Here is a 24,438-nt window from a genome sequence, read left to right as displayed (position 1 = left end):
TACATCTGTGATCTTCTTCCCAATATCCTATAAACCCAGTCTAATCAGGAGAAAAACATCCAATTCTAATCAAGGCCATCATACAGAATACCTGACCAGTATTCCTTAAAACTGTCAAAGTCATCAAAAATGAGGAAAATTTGAGAAACTTACAGCCAAGGAGGACCTAAGGAGACATAACAACTAAATGTAATATGGTAGGATCCTGGAAGAGAAAAAGGGAAAATCTATGGAAAGCTGAATAAACTATGGACTTTAGTTAATAATAATGCATCATTATTATTGCTTATCATCAAATACTGGTTCACTAACTCAAACAGATGTAAGATGTTAATAAATAGGGGAAATGGTACAAGACTCTATGGGAACTCTGTCTTATCATCTCAATTTTTCTGCAAATCTAAAACAATTCTAAAAGATAAAGTTGATTTTAAAAATGAAATACAAGTAAAAAAATTTTAGGAATTTTATGTACTGTTGGAATTTTTCCCATCAAGATGTTATAAAAGTTCTTTTCAAATTTTTTAATTTCTAGGGAAAAAGTGAATATGCAGTTTAAAGAATTGCCTTAATTAAATAAACATTATTTTATCTGTTTTATAATAATGGATATTAGTCTGGTAAGTTTACTTATTTGAGGTAATACAGCGTAATGGTTTTTAAAAAGCATAGCCTCTTTATTTGAAACTCGGACTTGGGGGGGGGCAAGGGCAACATATGTAACCTAAACATCTGTACCCCCATAATATGCTGAAATAAAAAAAAAATGGATGAAGGAACCTATAAAAGATGTTCAAGCAAAAAAAAAAAAAAAAAAAAAAAGCATAGCCTCTGAAACCAGATTGCCTGACTTTGAATTCTGACGCCATGGATGAGAAACCTTGGGCAAATTACATAATCTCTCTGTGCCTCAGTTTCCTCACCTATAAAAAGAAGATAATGGTAACAACTTCAGAGGGTTGCTGGATTAAATGAGTTAAAATACATAAAGCAGTTAGAACAGTACCTGGAACACAGTAAGCCCTCCATAAATGTTTGCAGCTATTTTTATTCTTAGTTTACACAGCAGGAGAAATAGGTTAATAACACAGGTTATCTCTGAAATAGAATCTAGTAGCTTTGAAATAAACTTCTGAGAAAATAATATAATTTGAATAGTTGTAAGAAATAACAATTATAAAACCTTATGACTTCCTATTTTTCCCCAGTTTTGCGTAACAAAGTCTTTTCTTTGTTTGGCACCTATATAACTAAATAAAGCTAGTATATGCTAGTACTCAACCAAGGTTGAATGATTATCTATTAACACAGAGAGTTAGTTATATTGCCCTCTTTTGGAAACCTATGTTAGTCTTAAAAGAGAAAAGTCAGTTATTTTTATCTCTATTCTAATGTTTCACAATAAATCTTCAGATATTAATATACTTAGGGAATACTGTGACAATACTTTATTTTGAAGTCTCAGGCCAAAACAGCTTGATTTTCAAAGAGCGTCAACAACTATCAATATGCAAAATTAGTGTTGGGTATTAAGCAAGAACTACAAAATACTAATGGCCCAAATGCCTAAATAAACCAAGGTAATAAATTCTGGTCTTCTCAGAGTCAAGGAAATTAAATACTTAGAAATCAATATATTTCAAAATTATTAAATGTTTTCCAACTTTCTTTTTTAATTTCTAATATGGTTTGTAATACGTAATAGACAAAACCCACATAAACAAAAACTCTTTGGGATCCTCAACAAACTTTTTACAGCGTAAAGGGGTCCTGAGATTTCCTGCTATAGCTTTTCTTTACAATTGCTACAAAAACATTCTATCGGCATAAATGGTTTTCCACCTTGAAATTCCTTTTCTCCTACAAGGAAGCTCTAATAAACGGATACTAAAGATGTTCCAAATCAACATACTGAAAAATAGTTACTGAATTATTTAGTAAGAAGTATTAAAGTTCCTCAAATGGCACTGTAAACAATTCCAATTCCTGTGATTAAGTACTTCTGAAGCCTGTAAATCAACAGAAATGAACATGACAACTAAATAAAATGTTAATCACAAAGATTCATAAACTTTTCTACATATTTGGGCAGAAGGGTAACTAGCAGGACATCATCTGAACTAGACTTCATCTGAAACTTCAAAATTTAGCAAGCCCTCAACTATTTGTGCCACAAATGGCTAATAAAAAAAAAAGTTTCACTTTTACCAAATGTTCTTTTCTCCCTATAATGGAATGAAGCTACCTCAAATTCTTTTTATGAAGCAAAAATCCTCTCAAACTGGAAATTTAATTTTTAAAAAAGTTTTAAGGAGTTTAAGCAGTTCTTTCCTCAACACTAAATATTCCTTTCCCCTCTAACACGAACAGGAGTAAAGTAAAAGAGGCAGTAGTAATTGTTCTTCCCTAACACTGAAGAAAGATAAGTGGCTGCTTGGTATGGTAGAAAACAATAGATTTAGATCAAGAAATCTAGTCCAATCCTTGATCTGTCACTTCCCTGAAGTGATCATATATAAAATTCTTAGCTTCTCTGATCTCGGATTCATTATCAACATAACAGAACTCATTAAGAATATCTGTTTTACTTACCTTATAAGGTTATTGTAAATATCAAATAGAAATGAAACTGCTTTATTGTTTTAACATACACAAATATCAATTATTACTAGTAAACCTGTAAGCCATTCAAACTAAATACCTTTGAAAATAGATTTGCCTCACACAGAATCACATTCAATAACAAATATACTTATAGCCAGGTCCCACAGCATTTTGGCTAATGAAGAAAAACCATTAAAGTCTCAATTTCATTTTATATGTAAAATCTAAATCAGTAAATTACTTGGAAATAAAATAGTAATTAAGGGTGTATTTTATAAAAATATTTCTATACCTCAAATTATAGCATTTAATTTAGTCATATAACTAAATACAAAATAATTTTTAAATGTCATAGTGGTCACAATGTAAGTGTAATGAAATATAATACAAAGGTATTATAGATGTGAATATAGTAAAGTTCAACCAAAGTCTTAATACTAGTTATCCAGAACAGTAAAACTCTTGTATCTCAATGTTTACTTATTTATCCACTTGCCCTGTAATATGGTAATCTGAATTTTAATTTATTGTTTCACCCATCTGTGCCATTTATTTTCTGCTTCTTTCAGCTTATCAAGTGAAAACAGATTAGCCAGCTCCACTTTTTGGTTCTCATGTATTAGCACAATACCACAGTGTTTATACTGCAAACACTTCATGGAAATGCTTAAGTAAATAAATGAAAAAAGCATAGTGTTTTCCTTGATTTAAAAAAAACCCTGACAATAATTTTAAAATCAGTCTTGTTAATTCAGCTTAACCTTTCTAGGGAAAGCAATGAAAACAACAAGGAGGGAAAAAGCTCCAGAACTTATCACTAGGAAACACCTATTTTTTTGCTGTAATTACTTTTGAATTTACAGGATAAAAGTGAAGCCTGGGGAAAAGTGGTTTTCTTTATCCAGCTACCTGGGGATTGTAAAATAATAACAGCTGACATTTTAAAATGCTTATTCTAGGAGTTTTACATACATAAATTCATTTAATCTTCACAAAACCCCCATTATCTCCTTTTAACAGATACAGAAACTGAGGCACAGAGAAGATAAATAACTTTCCCAGGGTTACAGACAACTAGCAAGTGGTAGAATGAGGATTCCACCTCACGTATTCTGGCTCTAAAATTTGTGTTCTATGATAATTACTATGATAATCACCATGATATATTGCCACGTGGTTAAAGAAGTTATAGCTTAATGACAGGTACTCTGCAATCTGTCATTTAACAGGCTTTAACTTCCAATGATATGCTAGTTACCACTATAAATAGTGTTAAATTATGTAAATCATTCTAGGCAAGTGCAAAAGAGGAATACAATCCTCTGAGAACTGGTACAGGTGTAATAAATAAGCTGCCTATATTTCATACTTCATTTCTCAAAGATTCATTTCACACCTTCTAGTCAGTAAGCAGTAACCTATTAACATTCTCATTAACTTCTCCTAAATGATATCCATTAGAAATCATTTCAAAAAAAGTTTACTTCTAGAGTAAGACAGAGCAGGACACATTTGAGGCTAGCAACTTAATGTTTCTAATATTTCGCAAAATTTCTGGCACACTGGGAGGCTGAAAGTTAAGTAACAATCATCAATGGTAAAAGTAACATTCAATGAAATTTGTCTGGAAAAAAAAAAATCGCAAATCCTCCTGTATATTCACCCTGGAAAAAAACTGAGTTAATCCACAAAACAGGATTTCAATTAAGACACTGCAAATTCATGCAGAACCTCTCACAACAAAGTATATTACTTAATAGTATTAATCTTTTCATTTAACTCTTACTGTTCAATAAAATTTGCTTTAGAAAGTGAACGTAACTCCTCTGACTACAGTCCTATAAAATCTAGGATCTAGAATTCATCAGAAGCTATTACTTATGAGATCAGAGTTTTTTATTTTTTTTACAAAATAAGTGATACACTCTTAAATTAGAAAACATTTTTAAAAATAAAAGAACTTAACTAGTTTATCTGAAACTGGTGATAAATTTTTATCTTCCTTTCTAGCCTATTTAAAAAATAAACCTACAATCAGGGAGGCGGAAAAACAAACAAACAAACAAAAAAACCCAAAAAAACCTCAGAAAAACAAAGTATAACTTACAATAGTAAGCTTTCATTAAAGTCTATTTTAAAATAGTGTTATATAATCAAAAATCTACAGGAAGTATTAGCCTGCTGTTTTTCCTTCAAATATATTTTGTAATAGCAATCAATACTTCCAAGCAGAAAAAATAGATACTTTGCACTACTCTTTCTAGCCCAATAAAAATCTTTGCATTTTCCTAATTCCCACATTTTGAGCTTCCTTGAACAACGTTCCACCCAGAAATGGGGAGGGTGTGTCACAAAGACTGACTTTAAAATTACTGTATAAACTTAAAGAACATTTATGAATTTGTTATTTAGAATTCAGAACACATTATTCCTCAGGGAGAAAAACCATAAGCATGAATTGGTACTTACACTGCACATATATTAATCTATGGTGTTATAATTAAATACAAAGCACATATGCATAAGTGAGTGCCTTCAGCATTTTAATATAAGATGCAAAATTTACCCCTGTAATTATTCATAATATACCTTAATGATACTGGATAGAGATCAAAAACTTCAATTCCACATCTGCTACTTGTATAAGACTACAACTTAACCTCCTCCTGGAGATAAGTAGTGGAAGGAGAATCACTAAACTCTATCAATCATCCTATCTCAGAAAGAATGCAATATTTTCATAGTTCTTTGATCTTCCACATTAAATTTTCCATTTTTATTTGTAAATAAAAATTAGATACAAGCTGCATACATATCCAGCAGAGGCACAGAGCTCTTCTGCAGACATTCATTTTTTCTTATCAGTTCTCCAACAACTATTAAAATATGAGCTTCATATTCTCATTTGGGAAATTTTCACAAACACCACATTTAAGACAATTACAATAAAACTGACCAAAAACTCCTAGAGACTGGGGAGGAGGGGAGAGGGAGATATCCTCCAAAACGCATTATACAATTTTAAAACAAATACTTAGCTGTCTTCTTCAGCTCTAAACTGTCAATATTTAGAACACGGTACAATCTCTAACTCCATTCAAATTTTGAATCACAGCATCATAAAACTGATAGCATCTGGCACAAGTGCCTCATTCTTAACAAAAGATTAAATGACTTATGCCATATTCCAAAGCTAGACAGTAGCAAAATCAGTCCTAGAACCTAGATCCTGTGATTCTCTTTCCAGAGCTCTTTCTGCCATCCTTGACTACCAATTTAACCAAACTGTATAACCTGGCTGGAAAATTATCTGCTGGTTCAAATCAAAGGAGGTCATGAAAGTTATACATTCCAAAGGCATCTTAAGGAAGGAGATTCCAAATGGACCTCTATTTCTGTGTAAAATTTTCTTACAGTTGGTTAAATAACAACTTTTTCTAGGTTTCCTTTAAATGCTATAGAAGTAAAAAATATTTATAGCTCAAGAACTCATCTCAATTTTCTCAATATTGATAAAGGCCAAATGTCTATACCAGCCCAGTTCAACAGAAACTTCCGCAATGATGGAAATTTTCTTTATCTTTACTGTCCAATATGGTATTGTTGGATAGACACTATTCACGTGTGACTACTGAGTACCTGAAATGTGGCTACTACAACTGAGGAGCTGAATTATTAATTATAATTAAATTGAAACAGCCATACATGTCTAGTGGCTACCATATTGGACAGTGCAGGTCTGGATAATCTCCATAGACTACAATAGCTAATGAAATAATAAAAATTGAGCAGTGTTTTTACAGAGTACCTGCCATGTGAAGTAGCTGGGATAACATGGAAAGAATACACCATTCTGCACTCATGACCTCTGGGTTCCAAACGAGGCCATTATTTATCAGCAATAAGAGTGAAAACACATAATACATATATCTCATCTGTGAAATGGGGCTAAAAGTACCCACCTCTGAGGAAACTGAGTGATTAAACTTGTTCGTATGTGTAAATACTCTGTAAAATGAAAAGCACCCATGCAATGATATAATCATTTCTACAACTATGTGGGGAAAGGACAGCATGGCCACAAACCAATCCAAAGCTATTTATCTAAGACTAGCCTCAACCATATGATTAAACACCTTCAGCAAGTCAAGTGACTCTGCTCATCACTGCCTCATTACAGGTAGACAAAATTTACAGAGAAAATGGTATTCTGATTAGACCAAAAGGTGATTTAATTATATATCTACATTCTTTATCCTTAAAAGCTAACTTTTTAGCCTTTTAACAACTAACAGATGTGAATTAAAAAGTAATAAACAATGCCGAAAACTTAGCATCCTTCCTCTTAAACAGGCAATAGATAAAATATTGACAAGGCCACAGAAAATACTGAGGAGGCTTCTTCACTCCAAAAGAAAACAGTGAAACAGCTCTTTGTTGTTTGGCCCACTTATAGCTGTGGTGATAATTACAGAAGTAGAAGTCCAGGGATATTTCTCAATACCCAGAAGACAAAAGCATGGCCATGTCTATAAGAACATGCATAATATTAATACTACTTTGCACAGTTACAGAATTTTAAACATTTTACCTGTTTTCCTGAAGATATTTCATTTGATCCTCCTAATAATTCTATTAAGTAAGGAAGGAATAGTCTGATATTCTTAAGAAGTTAGAAATCATGATCAAAATTAAAAACATTATTATACAGCATTGTCCTTATCTTTTTTAATGGGGTTCATTTATATGTTTATACATCCTTCCTTGTTTAAGGAAAACAAAAAGGTTCTATTAACTCATACTAACTAAATAGTGTATTTCCAAATTTTGATAACAATGTTCCAAAGAAGAGAAAACAAATTCTTATTAAATCCAAAATTCATTCTGACATGTATATATACACATCCTTTTAACTCAGATGGAAGAACCAAGCATTAAAATCAATCCAAAGTAGTTGCTTCTTGGCCTTTTGGCTAATAGCAAATGTAAAATCAATCCAAAGGTAAATAATAAAAATCTTCTGGCCACTACATGCTAATGAATTGGTTATTCAAAAAATATTTTATCCATTTTATTAATTTATCAGACATAAATTGCAAGCTTTTTGATTACTAATGATATAATTTATTATTAAGTTTTGAAGTACTGGATTTCTTGTGAAAAAGATAATGTCCTCATAAACTTTTAAAATTAAATTTCAGTGAATAAACATATTTCCATATATATCCTCTTTTCTCAAGGGGTAGTCTCCTTCTGTATCTTACACTTATTACCATTTTGCTCTTTTCTGACTCAGGATCAGCTTTCAGTCCTCTTCCTTCCTTGCTCTCTAAACTGTCTACTCACAAATTAAAACTCCTATAAAAAACTTTTTGTAGATAAGAAGTAGTCTAACTTGTTTTAAATTACCATCATTTTAAATCTGTGAAACAGGGATAATGATGTAAGATGAGGATTTTAAAAGATACAAATCTTCTGAGAAAAATAAATAAAATAGTAATTCTAACTGGAAATCTTATTTATATTAATAAAAACTATTGATACATTAAATACAATCAGGTTTTACCCTAAATTAAGGTAAATGATTTGTCAAATAATCATTTTAAATTTCACCTTAAAAATTAATCCAGTTAATAATCAAAAAGATTAAATTTTACTGTATGTAAATTTAAATTTTAAAAAATTAATCCAGTTAAAAACAAATCTTCATTACAAAGCTATGCTTCTGATTTTTTTTTTTCCCAGAGACAGGGTCTTGTTCTGTTGCCCAGGCTGAGGTGGAGTGGGGGGTGATCATAGCTCACTGTAACCTCAAGCTCCCGGGCTCAAGCAATCCTCCCTGCCTCAGCCTCCTGAGTGGCTAGGACTATAGGTGTGCACCACCACACTGGATAATTTGTTTTATTTTTTGTATAGACAGGGTCTCACTATGCTGCCCACATTGGTCTCAGACTCCTGGCCTCAAGCAATCCTCCTGCCTTGGACTCCCAAAGCACGGGGATTACAGGCTTGAGCCACTGCACCCAGCCTGCTTATTTAAATAAATGGTAGATGTGTCATTTTGGTAAGAAATTTGTTACCAGTATAATACTTAATGTATTTAGGGTATCTTTCCATAATGACAAGATAACTTTATTGCCATTGAATCATCCATAATTAGATTTTAAAATCAAGCTATTAAAATGAATGGGAGCATAAGCAACTTCTTTTCTAATACTATTTATATAGTCTCAAAAGTATGACTTAAGTGATTGTTGTTTTAAGGTAAATCCAAATACTAAAATTTTGAGGCTTCAATTCCAGTCTAGTTATTTTGGGCATTTCAACTTGAAAATAACAGGTTAGAAATAAACTCTTAAATTTAGTACAAGCACAAGATGTGGTTTTAGTTTATTTTTCAAAATGTGTATCAGAAAATAAATATTTAACTTATAAAGTACAATTATTTATTGAAATTTTACAAATTTCTATGAAGTCCTAGGAGGTCTCATATAAATAACACTCAGAATCTTCATCCCACTATCTAGACATACTACTATGAATATGGAAATGAACTGCTACTTATCACAAAATTGGGCTGCATCTTTAACAATTATCATTGCCATCAAATTTGGATACAAAAGAGGCACTAAAAGTTGAAAGACTTAAGTAGTATGATCAAGTCTGGGATATACAGTCCTTTACTTTAGGATAATCAAGTCTCCATTATCCATTTCTAACTAGACAGAGAATAAATTCTGTGGTTATCCCTTAATTCGAGAAGATGCTATGGATCAGCAAAACAGATTTAAGTTTGATTTTTGAGAAAAAAATTTACTCAAATGCAGTCATTTTAGATTAAGTTTTGGCAACAATATGGAAAGATGAATTTAGGAAAAGTGTCAACAATGTAAATTATAAACATTAGTCTGGTTATTAAAGACCAATCAATGCACTGTATTACTGTTAACAAAAAGATTAGAATTCCAATGATCTCACATTTTTCTATGTCAAATGGACCTGGGCACTAGCAACTAAAGACTTATTTTCCTTTTTTGTACTCTTGTTCCCACACACTTACCAAAGTTTCTATTATGTATTACAATATTATCTGATTATAAAATAGTTTACACTATAAACATCAAACATTTGAGGGGAAAAAAGCCATAAAATAACTAAAGCAGAATACCCTGTTCCTACCACACTTATCTGTAGGTAGGCTGGCATTTAAAATTTAACAAACTATGCAGAGTAAGAATGCCAAAAGAAAGTAGTGACAAACCTGAAAGAATAGCTTCTTTCAAATATAACAACATATGGGAGAACTTCCTGATATCATTCACCAACTCCTTGATGTAATCCGGATCAAAAATGGAGTTGGAACTTACGGACTTGAGCCCCATTTCAGAAGCTGTAACATCAGTAGAGAGTTGGCCTGATGCCCAAACACGTTTTTTCTTTGTCTTTTTCTGTTTGTAAGCAATCATCCTTTCATTTAACAGTCAGAAAAACGGAAATCCTTAAGGGAACAAGAAACAATTAAAAAAAAAAGAGAGAGAGAGAGAAACAAAAATACTAAATCAGCCAGGAAAATATTATACTAGATTTTCACAAACAGCCCACAACCCACTTTGGTATTCTATTTTTTAAATTTTTTAAATAAGTAAATAAAACACTATATTTCTAATAATAGCAGCTTCAACTTATTAAGTGCCAGTAATCCCGACAACTCTGATACACAAACTGTTCTTTTCATTTCACAGATGAGGAACCTGAGGTTTAGAGGTTAAAAATTTCTCTAAGCTCTCAACTGATAAACAATGAACTCAGACTTAAACCTAGATCTTCCTCGAAGCCAAAATCCATGCTCTTAATCACTTCCTCTTAATTCCTGGGGTATAGAATTTTTTTCAACTGTAAAAGCTGTTCTGAAACATCACTTAGTGGAAGGTCATATTCTCCCTCCATGATATCGCCTTCAAAAACAAAGATGAAACATGGCCTTTGAAAAAAGAAATACCTGTTTCAAAATCCTCCTCTATCACTTACTTACTGTATGACCTAATCATCTCTTCACTTTGGTATGTTCATTTATAAAATGGGAATAACATCCTGACAAGACCCACATCACATTATTGTAAGGATTAAAATAAACCATGGTATAGAAGTATCCAGCATGTAAAAGAAGTTCAATTACAGTTAGTTTTTCCTAATAATCATATATATACATGCACATGCACACACACACCCCACATCCTGGGTTATCAAGTCCCATCAAGAATATTTCTTTGTTGAAAACAAGTTCTAAGGGTGTATACTAATCTGGCATACCCTAATTGGTTGGAAAAGTAAATGTGTGATTATCTGAGCAATATTTTTTATGATTTCTGGAGGATACAGTAAAAAGGCAATCCTTTGGTATGAGAAATATTTAGATTTGAATCCTGGCTCTAATATTTTCTGGACGTGTGACCTGTACAATTTACCTATAGGTTTCTGTGAAGATTAAAAGGGATCACAAGATTAAAAGACTTCATATGTTTAAACACCTAATTCTGGCACATAATTCCAGAAAATCTTAAGAAAATCTCAGTTTTTTCTTCTTCATCCTCATTTTACCTTTCCAGAATTAAAAGTCCTAACCTTGTTTATATCTCTTGAAATCAAAAAAGGAATGACTAGAGTAATTACATTAGCTCAAGCATTATAGTTAAAACATTTTTCAAATATTTTGTCCTGAATATTTGGATACTTTCAAAATGGTAAATGACTAAGGACTTCTGTGAAATTTACATTAGAAAGTTTTATGTAATATTCATCTCTAATCAAATGTAAGATGTATTATTGCATCAGTTACTCTTTCCTAAACCTTACCCAACTCCATAAATTTTTTTTTCTTCCTGATCTATAGTTCTCTAATCTATCCACTTCTATTAATATCTCTACTGATCGCACACTGGTGAATTACCATCATTTCTTATCTGAGCTACTGTACTAATTTCCTAACCTATCCACATCCACTCTTGTCCCATTCCAGATATAGTGAGTGAATTTTTCAAACATAAACCTCATGATGTCATTTCTTTGCTCAAAACTCTTCTGAAGGACAAATGAGAAGCTATCATGCTCTATAAGGCTCAATGTGAGATCTGGTTCCTACCTACCTGTGCGATGTCATCTAGAGACACAACTCCTGGCTCTCTATACTCCTTGCCACACATACCTCCTTCTCACTCCTCCAACAGTATTTGTTTACGATGACCCACAGCAGGAAATAATTTTACATCATGAGCCAGTTTACACGGTTAGTATGTTATGTTTGTATGTGGTATATATTTGAGAATGCATTTGTGTTTCATAAAACATGTTCTAGTTAAGGATCCATGTGATGTACGTGAATTTTTTTTATTCTATCCAATCCATTTTTTAAAATGCTGGTTGCAATTCACAAAACTGGTTTCATCCATGTAATGGGTCACGACTCCACAACTTGAAAAACACCAACTGTTCAGCTCAGGGTCCTGTCTCTATGTACTTCCATTTGTCTGGAATATTCCTTCTCCTTCATTTATTCATTCTGATCTCAGCTCAAAGACCACTTCCTCAAATAAACCTTCCTGGATCACCCTCACCACTCCCTATAACCACTACCACCGGTTAGAGCAAAATCTTCTGTTAGATGCTCTATAGCTGCAGTCCCCAACCCCTGGGCTGTGGACCAGTACGCATGTGTGGCCTGTTAGGAACTGGGCTGCACAGCAGGAGGTAAGCAGCAGGCAGGAGAGAGAGCAAAGCTTCATCTGTATTTATAGCCACTCCCCATTGCTAGCGTCACTGCCTGAGCTCCAGCTCCTGTCAGATCAGTCACCGTCTCCCATGACCCCCAAATGGGACCATCTAAGCAGGAAAACAAGCTCAGAGCTCCCACTGATTCTGCATTATGGCGAGTTGTATAATTACTTCATTATATATTACAATGTAATATAATAAAGTGCACAATAAATGTAATGTGCTTGAATTATCCTGAAACCATGCCCCGTTCCCTACCCCCACCCAGCGGTAAAACCGTCTTCCATGAAACCAGTCCCTGGTGCCAAAATGGTTGAGGACTGCTGCTCTTCGGCATCCTGTACTTTTTCATCACTGCACTTATCACAGTTCAAACAGATGATTCATGTCTTCCCATCTAGACTATAATCTCTAGGAAATCAAGACCATGTCTATTTGCTAACTCATGTGTTCTCTGCTCACAGCACAGTGCTTAGCATATAAGGGATGAACTACTCAAAACTATTTGCAGAATGAATAATGAATTTACAAAAAGAATAATGGACTTATAAACTTATAAAGTTTCAATTAATTTTTGTTAATAAAAACAAAAATAGTTAACTCTGGGGATGATGAAATGTTTTGAAGTAAAAACAAAGTTTTTTTTTTTTTTTTTGGAGACAGAGTCTCACTCTTTTGCCCAGGCTAGAGTGAGTGCCGTGGCGTCAGCCTAGCTCACAGCAACCTCAAACTCCTGGGCTCAAGTGATCCTGCTGCCTCAGCCTCCCGAGTAGCTGGGACTATAGGCATGCGCCACCATGCCCGGCTAATTTTTTCTATATATTTTTTAGTTGTCCAATTAATTTCTTTCTATTTTTAGTAGAGACAGGGTCTCGCTCTTGCTCAGGCTAGTTTCGAACTCCTGAGCTCAAACAATCCGCCAGCCTCGGCCTCCCAGAGAGCTAGGATTACAGGCGTGAGCCACCGCGCCCAGCCTAAAAACAAAGTTTTTAAAAAATCTATTTTTAACCTAGGCACTCTGAAAAATCCTTGTTCTCTTCCCATATTGCTTCCTCTACCTCTTCTTGCAGAGATGCCCCTTCAAGATCCAGCCTGATTAGCCTGGCATGGTGGCATGCATCTGTAGTCTCAGCTACTCTGGAGGCTGAGGCAGGTGGATCACTTGAACAGGGAATTTGAGTCCAGCCTGGGCAACATAGAGAAACCCTATCTCTAAAAGAAAAAAAAATAAATCTATCTCCACAATGATATCTTTAAAAAAAAAAAAAAAGTATATGAACGTGAGTGAAGACAAGATTACACAAAACTGAAATCAAAGTTGGATTTCTATTATTGTTTCTCCTGATTATCAAAATGGAGCCCCAACACTTTCCTAATAGCTAAAGTTCCTTTATTCAATATCCTTTTGTTAATCTTAAATTATTTCTAAGAATGTAATGTCCACACTTAAACTAGTTTGAAAACCTACCTACCATTAATCCTTAAATATGTAGATCATTTCTAAAATGAACCTAGGGAATTTTTGAGCACAATTATTACACCTAAGGCTCCCTTCCCACCAACAAAAACAAAAAATTCAAGTGTCTTATTTGGGCAGCTATTTTACAAATCACTAATTAAAAAAGCTATTAGCCTATCGAATCTTATTATTTTTTGCAGTTTATTTAATAAGGTCATTCTGATTAGTTCTGATAGCTTTTAAATTCAGTAAATTAGAGAATTGGTTACTGTCACTGGTAAAGATGGTTACAAAACTTAAAGATACATATCACAGATTCGCCTATTTCCTCAGAAGAACTTACTTTAAGTAACTATGTGACAAATTAGTAACCCAAAGTTGTAAAAAGTGTTTCAAAAATGCTTGAACATTTCTAGACAAGACTAAGAAAATAGGTTAAAAAAAATTGAAACAAAATCAAAAACACATGACAGGGAGAGAAGGAACTAAAAAGGATTAAACTCTACCTCTAGTTAGCATTATGATGATTAGTGTGCTAATTTTGTTACATAGTCTTTACTACTTTCATACTTCAAACTGAAAACAGGAAACATCACAAATGAAAAAAATCTCTAAAATAACCAACTTAATCCAAGCTTTCATAATTGAACTATGGTAATGAGAAAGTCTGGATAATATACACTTTCCAAGAGCATATACACTAATTTCTCATGTGCTGAAACGAATAATCTCTAGCTGGTGGTAACATAAAATGTAGTTACTAACAGACTGCAACTGGCCATTTAATTAAATTAGGTAATAATGTATGGAAAGTACTTAGGAGAATGACTGGTTCATCATGAAGGCTCAACAGCTATTAGCCATTATTACTAGCAGTGCTTTACTGTGGGAAATTGTTTTTGAACGTACTTAAGTAATAAACAAGATGTGGCTTCACTACAATAAATCTGTAGATTGTAAGCAAGAAATAGAGGACTGGAAACAACTCCAGAAACTTAACTGACTTGTGGAAAACTACTAGAAGGGCTAAGTGAAATTTGAACTGTGTAAACAGATTGTTGAGCAAAATATTTGTGAAACTCCAATTCTGGTGCATCTCTTCCAACTCAAAACCATCAACATTAAAAACATGTATCATCTACTTCTCAAAGAATTCTGTAGCAAGGAGAAATCTACTATGCAAAACTACTTTCTCTGTGCATTGTAAATTCTAAGTCATATGTGCATTAGGAATTTGGTCACAAACTTCCTGGTCCCCTAGAACATCGCTTTTTCAAGACTTCAGTAGCCTGTGTCAATCAAATGTTCCATTTCCCATACACTCCTCCCCCAAAGTATAGTAAGGAAATATTTTCATTTTAGGCACTGGGCTGTCTAATTGAAGTGTAAAACTGCCACAAATATATGTACTTAAATTAACAGTATCCATCTTACCATTTCTACCTGAGGAAAAATTGGTGGATTTTTCAGAAATCTGCTGTTTCAGCACTATTTCTGATTTGGTAAAACCTATTTTAAAGATGCTTAAAAAAAATTAGAAGAGTTCATTCAGAAGGTATTTAATTATATTTTTAAAAAGCACTCCCCACGAAAACAGAATAGAGACATGTGAGAAACAGTTTTATCAACAATATGCAAACAATTTCTAAAGGAAGGTGTATAACACACATACACTTCATTCATTTTTGTGCAGTCTGAACCCAGCACACTTTAAAAAGAGGAAGCTGCCCAGCCTCCCACGCCTCCAAAATGTCTAGCATTCCTGGCAGAGAAGGCTCTCCTTTGAACAGCCCAACTACCCAAAGCCAACGAGCACGTTCCCCATCCCAGGATTTAAATGAAGAGGGAAGAATGGAGTAACCAAAATGGACAGCCGATGCTGACAAAAACGGAGAAAAGATACATGACAGACGAGATATACGAGTGGTCACATGGAGACAGATGGAAAAAGGGGAAGGGGCGCTCGGCTCCTATCTTTAGCAGGTAAACACCCTGCCCTCAGAAAAGGTTTGAGACCAGTACCTTCTGAGGAAGACAGTAAAAAAATAAAATAAAATAAAGACACGAGGCTAGTCAGTCACTTAGGACTTCCCCTTGAAACGTCCCACTTCAGCTCAGCCGTCCAAAACAAATTAAAAAAAAAAATTTTAAGTGAAAACCGTCAAACCCCAACGCACGTCCACAACAGAACTGGGATAAACCACAGAGACTGAAGAAACCTCGAAAAGAAAGCCAAAAGGCAGAGACGAGGAGAATGCACCACGGAAAGACTAGAATATCTCGGGAATGAGAGCCCGGTCGGAGTGACAACTGCAGTCAGAGCCGGCAGGAGAAGGACGGGGATCAGAGGCAAGACCACAGACTCCGCAGTGGTCAAGAGCACGGATTCCGCAGCAAAGGCGCCTAAGTCCTGAGCTGCCGATCACTAGAGTGCGTGCTTGGGCAGGTTTTTAACCTCAGTTTTCCCTTGTGAAAAATGAGTTGACTAATCGTGGACCTGTCCTGAGCATTAAGAGTTAAAATGTGTAAAGTTCTTAGAACAGCAGGCGGTCAGTGGTACCGGCTATGTGTTGGCTTTTATTTTATGGTCAGCATCATCTGGTCTAGGCCACTGCTCGCGTCCTCCCCGCTCGGCCGCTCCGGCGTCCCAGGCGCGCCCCTCGCCCCGGTAGGACACTCCTCCCCGAGGACCCCGGCCCTGGCCGGCGGGCGCCGGTCCCCGGCGCAGCCCGCAGCCGCCTCCGCTCGGGGCCGCCCGGACCCTGGACGGCAACTTGCGGGCGCCCGCCGGGGGCGGCCCCACACTCACCGTGGCGCTCCATCCTACGTTCTGGATGCGGACGCCCACCCAACACTCACGGCCGCCGCCGCAGCCACCGAGGGCTGGAGCTCGCCGCCCCCATCCCCCACGGCCCGCGGACAACCGACCAAGCCGCCGCCGCAACTACCGCCACGACCGCGCCGGCCACAGCCGCCCCGCCCCGAGAGCCCAGCCCATTGGCCAGCGCTCGCGGGGGCGGGGCCTGGCGCGCGCGGCAGGTGGGGGCGGCTGCTCGCTTGCGCGCGGGTTGTCAGCTGCAAACGCCGCAGCCCAACACTATCCCCAAAGACGCCGGGATGTGTCGGCCGCCCTTGCGCTTGGAGCAGGGCAGGCCAAGCGACTTAGAGAAAATTATCCTGATGACTACATGCGGTTAATGGGGACTCTCAGATGAGCACTCTACATTTCTTCTAAGGTAATTCTTTGGCCGACGTTTTCCCTCTCTCTCCAACCCTCTTGGGGTGCGGGCCGGGGGCGGGGAGTCCACACACAGGTAAAGTGTGACACAGGCCTGGCCCAACATCTTTCCAGAAGAATGAGCTACCTCAAAACCAGCCAACTACTCTGCCTTTGTACCACTTAGGCCTATCTTAGTTTCTTCAACTGCACTCTGGAACTCACCTTGGAATGAGCAAAAAGCCTAAGATGGCATAATTAAGGAAAGCAGCAGAGGCTGTAAAGCACATACCTCCCATATCAGACTACTCACTGCAACAAACAATTTAATTTATCTCAGTGCTGGAACATTCAGAAAGAACTGAGGAGAAACGTGGGGGGCGGCATGAATAGTGCTGGGGGCAGAGAGAAAAATTATCACACACAGGAGAGAGAAAAAGAGCAGTGTGAAGAGGAAAAGGGGAAAGAAAATGGAATGCAGACATCGGGAGAGAGAAAAGTCAAGGGAAACAAACAGGTGAAGGCAGTAAGAGACCACAAGAAGGAAAAATAAAAGAGAGAAAGGAGAGACTACTCACTAGAGACAGAAAAAGGAAGCAAGCATGATAGAGCCAACAAGTAGGATGGTGACAGCAGGAGAAAACACTCATTGACAAAGAAAGAGAAGAGGGACACACCTCTCGTATCTTTGAACCTTACAGAGAAAACAACGTTGGGGAAATAAAACAAATTTGGCCCCTCAAGTACTACCTGGAAAAGATAAATACGAAAACACTCAGCTCCTTGGTTACTTTAGCTCCACAATGGATTTTTCAGACTCAACTTGCACAAATTTCCCCCTCAAATCCCAAACACAACAGTACCAAGGACATGCCACAAATAGTCAGGAAAACCAAACGTCCTTCTAACTGCGCTGAAAAAGAAAAATGCACCAAGGATTCTCACCATGGAAACCAATGATGCCTGAACTGAAGCAAACTTATACGAGGAGACAGAGGAGTCCCCAGGCCAAAAAGGGGCTGGAACAGTGCAACTATGATTTAATCATAACTAAGGTTTTTGGAAGGAAATTTGAGGAAGTCCCTGAACCTCAAACACCACCTTACGTCTATTTTAAAATTAATTATTTGCACTTATCCACCATTCCCCTTAATAAAGAGTATTGTGTTCCTGATTAAAACGAAACTGGCAACATCACTGACAAGTTCACACGAACAAGTTCCCAATGGAGAGAACCAGTCTGTGGGTGGAGGTGGTGGTGTGACAAAGACAGAGAGGAGCACACAGGAGGGAGAGAAAAGCTGGGAAAGAGGGAGAAAGAACGGTAGGAGAAGGAGAGAGAGAAACTGTAGAGGGAAGAGAAAGAGGGAAAAGAACAAAGACAACGGGGAAATGCAGAGGGAAGGCAAAAAAAAAAGGGAAAATGAGACAGATGAAGATAAGAAAGACAAACAGGTGATAAAGACAGAGAAAGAGAAAGACTACCCACTGATAGAGAAAAGGAAGAGGGTCACTTCTCACATGCAAACAGTTCTGAGGGAAATGAAGCCAATTAGGCCCCTAGCTTATTACCCAAAAAAGATAAATATGAGAACCTGAGGGTCCTTGATTATCAGGTTTCACATTATTCTTCAGACTTAATTTTTAAAAATTTACACATTAAGCTGTACCAATATAAAAGCACTACTAAAGACACCTAAAAACCAAACATTCCTTCAAACCCCACCAGAGAATGATGCACCATGGACACTTAGGAAACCACTGTTGACTCAAAACTGAAAGATATCAGTGGAAAAGAGGAAAGGATTCTGAGGGCCACGGAGGGTGGGGCCAAGCAACACTCAGAGAGCTCAAAGGAGCAAACCCTACCCCTCATATCTGCTTGGGTTATTCTTAACACCCTCCATGCCAGATCTACTTCTAAACCATTCCAAAACAGACAACTATTGTGCATAGGACCTGATACAAAATGAGTCTTCAATGAATGTCAGATGGTTAAATTATAAAGTTTTCTGAGGGAAAATCTGGTCTCGATCTCAATCTTTCTCTTACATCTCTTAAAAAATACAATATCTGCCATTCATTCAGAGGATGATGACATTTGGAAATATTTGGAAAACATGGTAGTTCACTTTTAATTTACAAAGGTTATTTTATTAATCCCCCTATTTGGATTTTATTTAAAGTAATTTTATATCACACAAATTTTAAGTATGAAAAGTACATTACTGCAATAATACCTTTCTGCAAGTCCAAAATTCTTGGTTTATAATAAAATTATAAAGTGTTTAAAACCATCAATGTATCTGTTATAGAAAGAAGTCCAATATCTAAGTTGTCCAACTTGCAGAAAAATGAAAGCAACATATAATTTTTTAAAAATTACTTGCCTTTTAACCATTTTATATTATTGCCTCTAGTATTTTTTCCTTCTCAAACGGAAATTCACACCCTCTATGATACTGCACTTGAGTCAGTCATTCTGTGCAGCCTCAACTTACATATTCCTAAAATCTTCATGTGTTCTCTCCAAAATATCTGTGATACCAGACTGAACAGATTAATGATCTTTCTATCTACAGTGGTGATATCATCAGTATCGTTAATTTTGCTAGATATGTGTCTCAATATTCTTTAAGTTGATTCTGTAGTGTAGGCAGCCTAGTTTTCATAGCAGAATATGAGTTTTAAAACATTTGACAATGTCTGGAGACATTTTTGGTTGTCATAATTGAGGTGGGGGATTCTACTGACATCTAGTGGGTAGAGAGAGGCCAAGGATACTGCTAAACATCCTACTTTCACAGGAAAGCTCTCTTTTTCTTTTTTTTTTTTTTTTTGAGACAGTCTCACTCTGTTGCCCTGGCTAGAGTGCCGTGGCGTCAGCCTAGCTCACAGCAACCTCAAACTCCTGGGCTCAAGGGATCCATCTGCCTCAGCCTCCTGAGTAGCTGGGACTACAGGCATGTGCCACCATGCCTGGCTAATTTTTTCTATATGTTTTTAGTTGTCCAACTAATTTCTTTTTATTTTTTTTTAGTAGAGACGGGGTCTCACTCTTGCTCAGGCTGGTCTCGAACTGCTGAGCTCAGAGGATCTGCCCGCCTCAGCCTCCCAGAGTGCTAGGATTACAGGCGTGAGCCACCACGCCCGGCCAGGAAAGCTCTAATTCTTAACAAAGAATTATCCAGCTCAAAAGGTCAACAGTGCCAAGCTTGAGACACCCTGTTCTAGATCCAACTACCACTTTATAAGCTCTAAGTTAGAGGAACATGTTAAATTATATCACAGGACACACCCAGCAAAATCTGATTGTGGGCCACTTTATAGGGTAAACAACATGATTTCTTCCACAAATAAATTGCAAGAAAAAAGATGAAAAGAAAAAATCTCTGAATTAAACAATCCTTAAAAGATATATCAAGTGCAGGAATAAACAGGACCAGACTTACCCTTCCATTGTAGCAAACAACTATAAAACTGGACAAAATATATATTGTTTTCAGACATTGGACTACACACAGTACAGGACTCTGACAGACAGGATCACAAACGAAGTAAGCCCTACAGTTGTCCCAACTTCCTGCCTAAAGGCATATACTAGACCATGGCACAGGAAGCAGGAAGCCAAGCAGAGTGTGGCATTCTTGCTAAGTTCAGGAGATAGGGATCATAGTTCCAGGAGAATGGCGTAGCTAGAATCCATAGGACAGAGTACTAGAGAGGAAGGATGTAGAAAAAGAAAGAGCTCCAGAAATTTGCATAGGGAATTCCTTAATTCTCTTGCTGAATACTAAGAGGCACATGTGCAGAGCAAAACTCCACAAGGTTGGGCAAAGAATTTCCAGGGAGCTGTAGCTGAACAATTCCCAGGTTTCCCACAGTGCTAAGAGAACTCTGAGTTCTCATCAGCCAGACAGAGACCTGCTAAACACTCCGGGGGAGATTCTAGAAGGGCATGCCTTATAATATATCTAAACTAACCCTAATAAAAAAATGTATTCTAGACCCACCCCAATGAAACTTCAAAACAAGCACATTTTGTAATTATCTTTAATGAGATAGGGTCTCACTCTATTGCTCAGGCTGGAGTGCAGCCTCCCACCTCAGCCTCCCAAGTGGCTGGGACTACAGGCATATGCCAACATACGTGGCTAATTTTTATTTCTTTTTGTAGAGATGGGGTCTCACTATGTTGCCCAGGCTGGTCTTTAACTCCTGGCTTCAAGCAATCCTCCCACTTAGGCCTCCCCAAGTGCTGGGATTACAGGAATGAGCCATCACACTTGGCCATTTTGTAATTTTTTTTTTTTAAAGATGATGTTTAAAACAAAAATAATGACAATGTGTTGTGGCATTTACAAGATATACAGAAATAAAATATATGACAATAGAATGGAGGAGGAAGGAAATCAAAGTACATAGTGCCATTCTTAAATTATAGGTGGAGTAGCATAGTATTATTTGAAGTTATACTATAAGTTAAAAATGTGTATCAAAATCTCCAGAGATACAGTTAATAAGCTAATAGTGGGCATAAATAGAATTTCAAAAACTTAATCCAAAAGAAGGCAAGAAGAAAAAGAAACAAATAACAGATGGGATGAACAGAAAACAAACAGCAAGGTGACAGACTTTAAACCCAATCATACTAATAATTACATTAAATCTAAATATTCTAATCACCCCAATAAAAAGGCAAAGATTCTAAGATTGAGTAAAAAAGTAAGATCCAACTATATATTGCCTATAAAAAAAGACTTGGCCAGGCGTGGTGACTCACACCTGTAATTCTAGCACTTTGGGAGGCCAACGTAGGAGGATGGCTTGAGGCCAACAGTTTGAGACCAGCCTGAGCAAGAGTAAGACTCTGTCTCTACGAAAAATAGAAAAATTAGCCAGGTGTGGTGGTACACGCCCATCATCTCAGCTACTTGGGAAGCTGAGGCAAAAGGATCAGTTGAGCCCAGGACTCTGAGCTATGATGATGCCACTGCACACTAGCCCTGTAGACAGAGTGAGACTCTGTCTCAAAACAAACAAACAAACAAAAAGCCAGACTTTAAATACAAAGACACAGATATATTGAAAGCAAAACAACAGAAAAAGATACACCATGCAACTACTAATCATAAGAAAGCTGAAGTGACTCTATTATGTAGGCATGAGGCAAGGAATTACCAAGGATAAAGAACAATATTTCATAATGATAAATGAGTCATTTCATCATAAAGATAAAACAATCCTAAAAGCATATGCATCTTAAAATAGAGGTTCAGAATATATGAGGCAAAATCTGACAGAAATGTATGGAAAAATAAGACAAATCCCCAATGACAGTTAAGATTTCAACAATCTTCTCTCAGTGATTGATAGAATCACAGAAAATCATTAAGGATATAGAAGACTTGAACACCACTATCGATTAACTTAACTTGATAGACATTTATAGAAAATTCCACCCAATGATGACAGAATATACATTATTTTCAAATGTACATGCAATATTCACTAAGATAGACCCCACATGTGGGACCATAAAACAAGTCCCAATAAACTTAAGAGGACTGAAATCATGCAGTGTATGTTCTCTGATCCCCCCCAAAATTAAATTGGAAATCAGTAACAGAAAGGTATCTGGGAAATTGCCAAGTATTTGTAAATTACAAAGCATACCTTTAAAATAATCCATGAGTCAAATTTCCACAAGAGAAATTTTAAAATATTTTCAACTAAATGAAAATAAAAACACATTTAAAAATGTAAAGATTATACAGTAAAAGTTTTGATTAGAGAAATATAGTTTTAGATGCTTTATTCAAAAAAAAGAAGGGTTTAAAATTAATGCTCTAAGCTTCCATTTTAAGAAGTTAGAAAACAAAGAGCAATGTAAGTCCAAAGAAAAAGGAACGAAATAACAATAAGAACAATGATATAGAAAACAGATAAGAGAGAAAATGCAATGTCACTAAAAGCTGATTCTTTGAAAAGATCAAGTACATTGATAAATATCTAGCTATACTGATCAAGAAATAAAGTGAGAAAACACAAATTACTAACATCATGAATGAAAGGGACATCAATACAGACCCTACAGATATGGAAAAATCCCTTGAAAGACACAAATGACTAAATCTGACATAAGAAACAGAAAATCATTATATGTATTAAAGGATTTAATTAATAACTAAAAACTTCCTCCAAAGAAAACTGTAAACCTAGATGGGCTTCACTGATAAAATCCATCGAACCAGATAAAATAATCCTACACAAACTCTCGGAAAATAGAGGAGACAGAACACTTCCCAACTCATTCTATGAGGCCAGCATTACCCTGATACCAAAAACAGACAAAGACATTACAAAAAAACTACAGAACAAATCCTTAAGACAATATCAGTAAGTCAAATCCGATAATACATAAAAAGAATAATTAATAAAAAGAATAATATGTCATGCCCCAGAAGTGTTTATTCCAGGAATGCAAGCTTAGTTTAACATTCACTAAAGAAAAACCATGTGATCATCTCAAAAGATGCAGAAAAAGTATCTGACAAAATTCCCTGCCCATTCTTGATTAAAACAGTCAGCAAAACAGGAATAGAAGAGAATTTCTTCAACCTGATAAAAGGCATCTATAAAAAACCTACAGCCAACATTATAGTTATTGGTGAAAGACAATGTTTTCCCCTTAAGATTAGTATCAATATTGTTACTGAAGGTCTTACAGAGTACACTAAGAGAAAGAAAGAAAATGCATTCAGATTGGAAAAGAAGCAAAACTCTTTATTCAGAGACAACATGTTTATACACAAAAAAAATCCTAAGAAACCTACAAATGAGCTACCACATCTAATAAATGAATAGAGCAAGGACACAGAATACAAACTCAATATACTATAATCAATTTTATTTGTATATACTAGCAACAAACAATTGAGCAATAAAATTTTTAAAACCAGTATCATTTATAATAGCATCAAAAAACAAGACATTTTTAGGAATACATTTAACAAAATTGGTGGAAGATTCTAAATAGGAAACTGTAAAACATTACTGCAAAAATTTAAAGATTTAAATAAATCAACAGGTGTACCACATTAAGGGACAGGAAGACTCAATATTCTTAAGACGTTACTATTTCTCAAATTGATCTCAAGCAATCCCAAATAAAATCCCTCCAGGATTTTTTGCAATTTATATTAAAATGTTAAATATATGAAATAGCCAAAATAATTTTTTTTTTTTTTTTTAGACAGAGTCTCACTGTGTTGCCTGGGCTAGAGTGCCATGGCGTCAGCCTAGCTCACAGCAACCTCAAACACTTGGGCTCAAGCGATCCTTCTGCCTCAGCCTCCTGAATAGCTGGGACTACAGGCATGCACCACCA

The 24,438-nt window shown here is 36.0% G+C and overlaps 1 protein-coding gene across 1 annotated transcript in view; it reads right to left on the bottom strand.

The window, feature by feature from the left end:
* The window catches only part of ARHGAP29 (Rho GTPase activating protein 29), a 79,918-nt gene that overhangs the window by 47,461 nt on the left and 8,019 nt on the right, over positions 1 to 24,438 (bottom strand). Inside the window, exon 2 of the mRNA XM_012661195.1 lies at positions 9,866 to 10,102. Coding sequence (XP_012516649.1) covers positions 9,866 to 10,070 — 205 coding nt within the window. The 5' untranslated portion in view covers positions 10,071 to 10,102. The remainder of the gene's footprint in view (positions 1 to 9,865; positions 10,103 to 24,438) is intronic.

This window comes from Propithecus coquereli, unplaced genomic scaffold, assembly GCF_000956105.1.
Source record: "Propithecus coquereli isolate 6110/MARCELLA unplaced genomic scaffold, Pcoq_1.0 Scaffold7, whole genome shotgun sequence".
NCBI lineage: Eukaryota > Metazoa > Chordata > Mammalia > Primates > Indriidae > Propithecus > Propithecus coquereli.
Note: the sequence above shows the minus strand (reverse complement) of the source record. Positions and strands in the feature narration are given on the sequence as shown.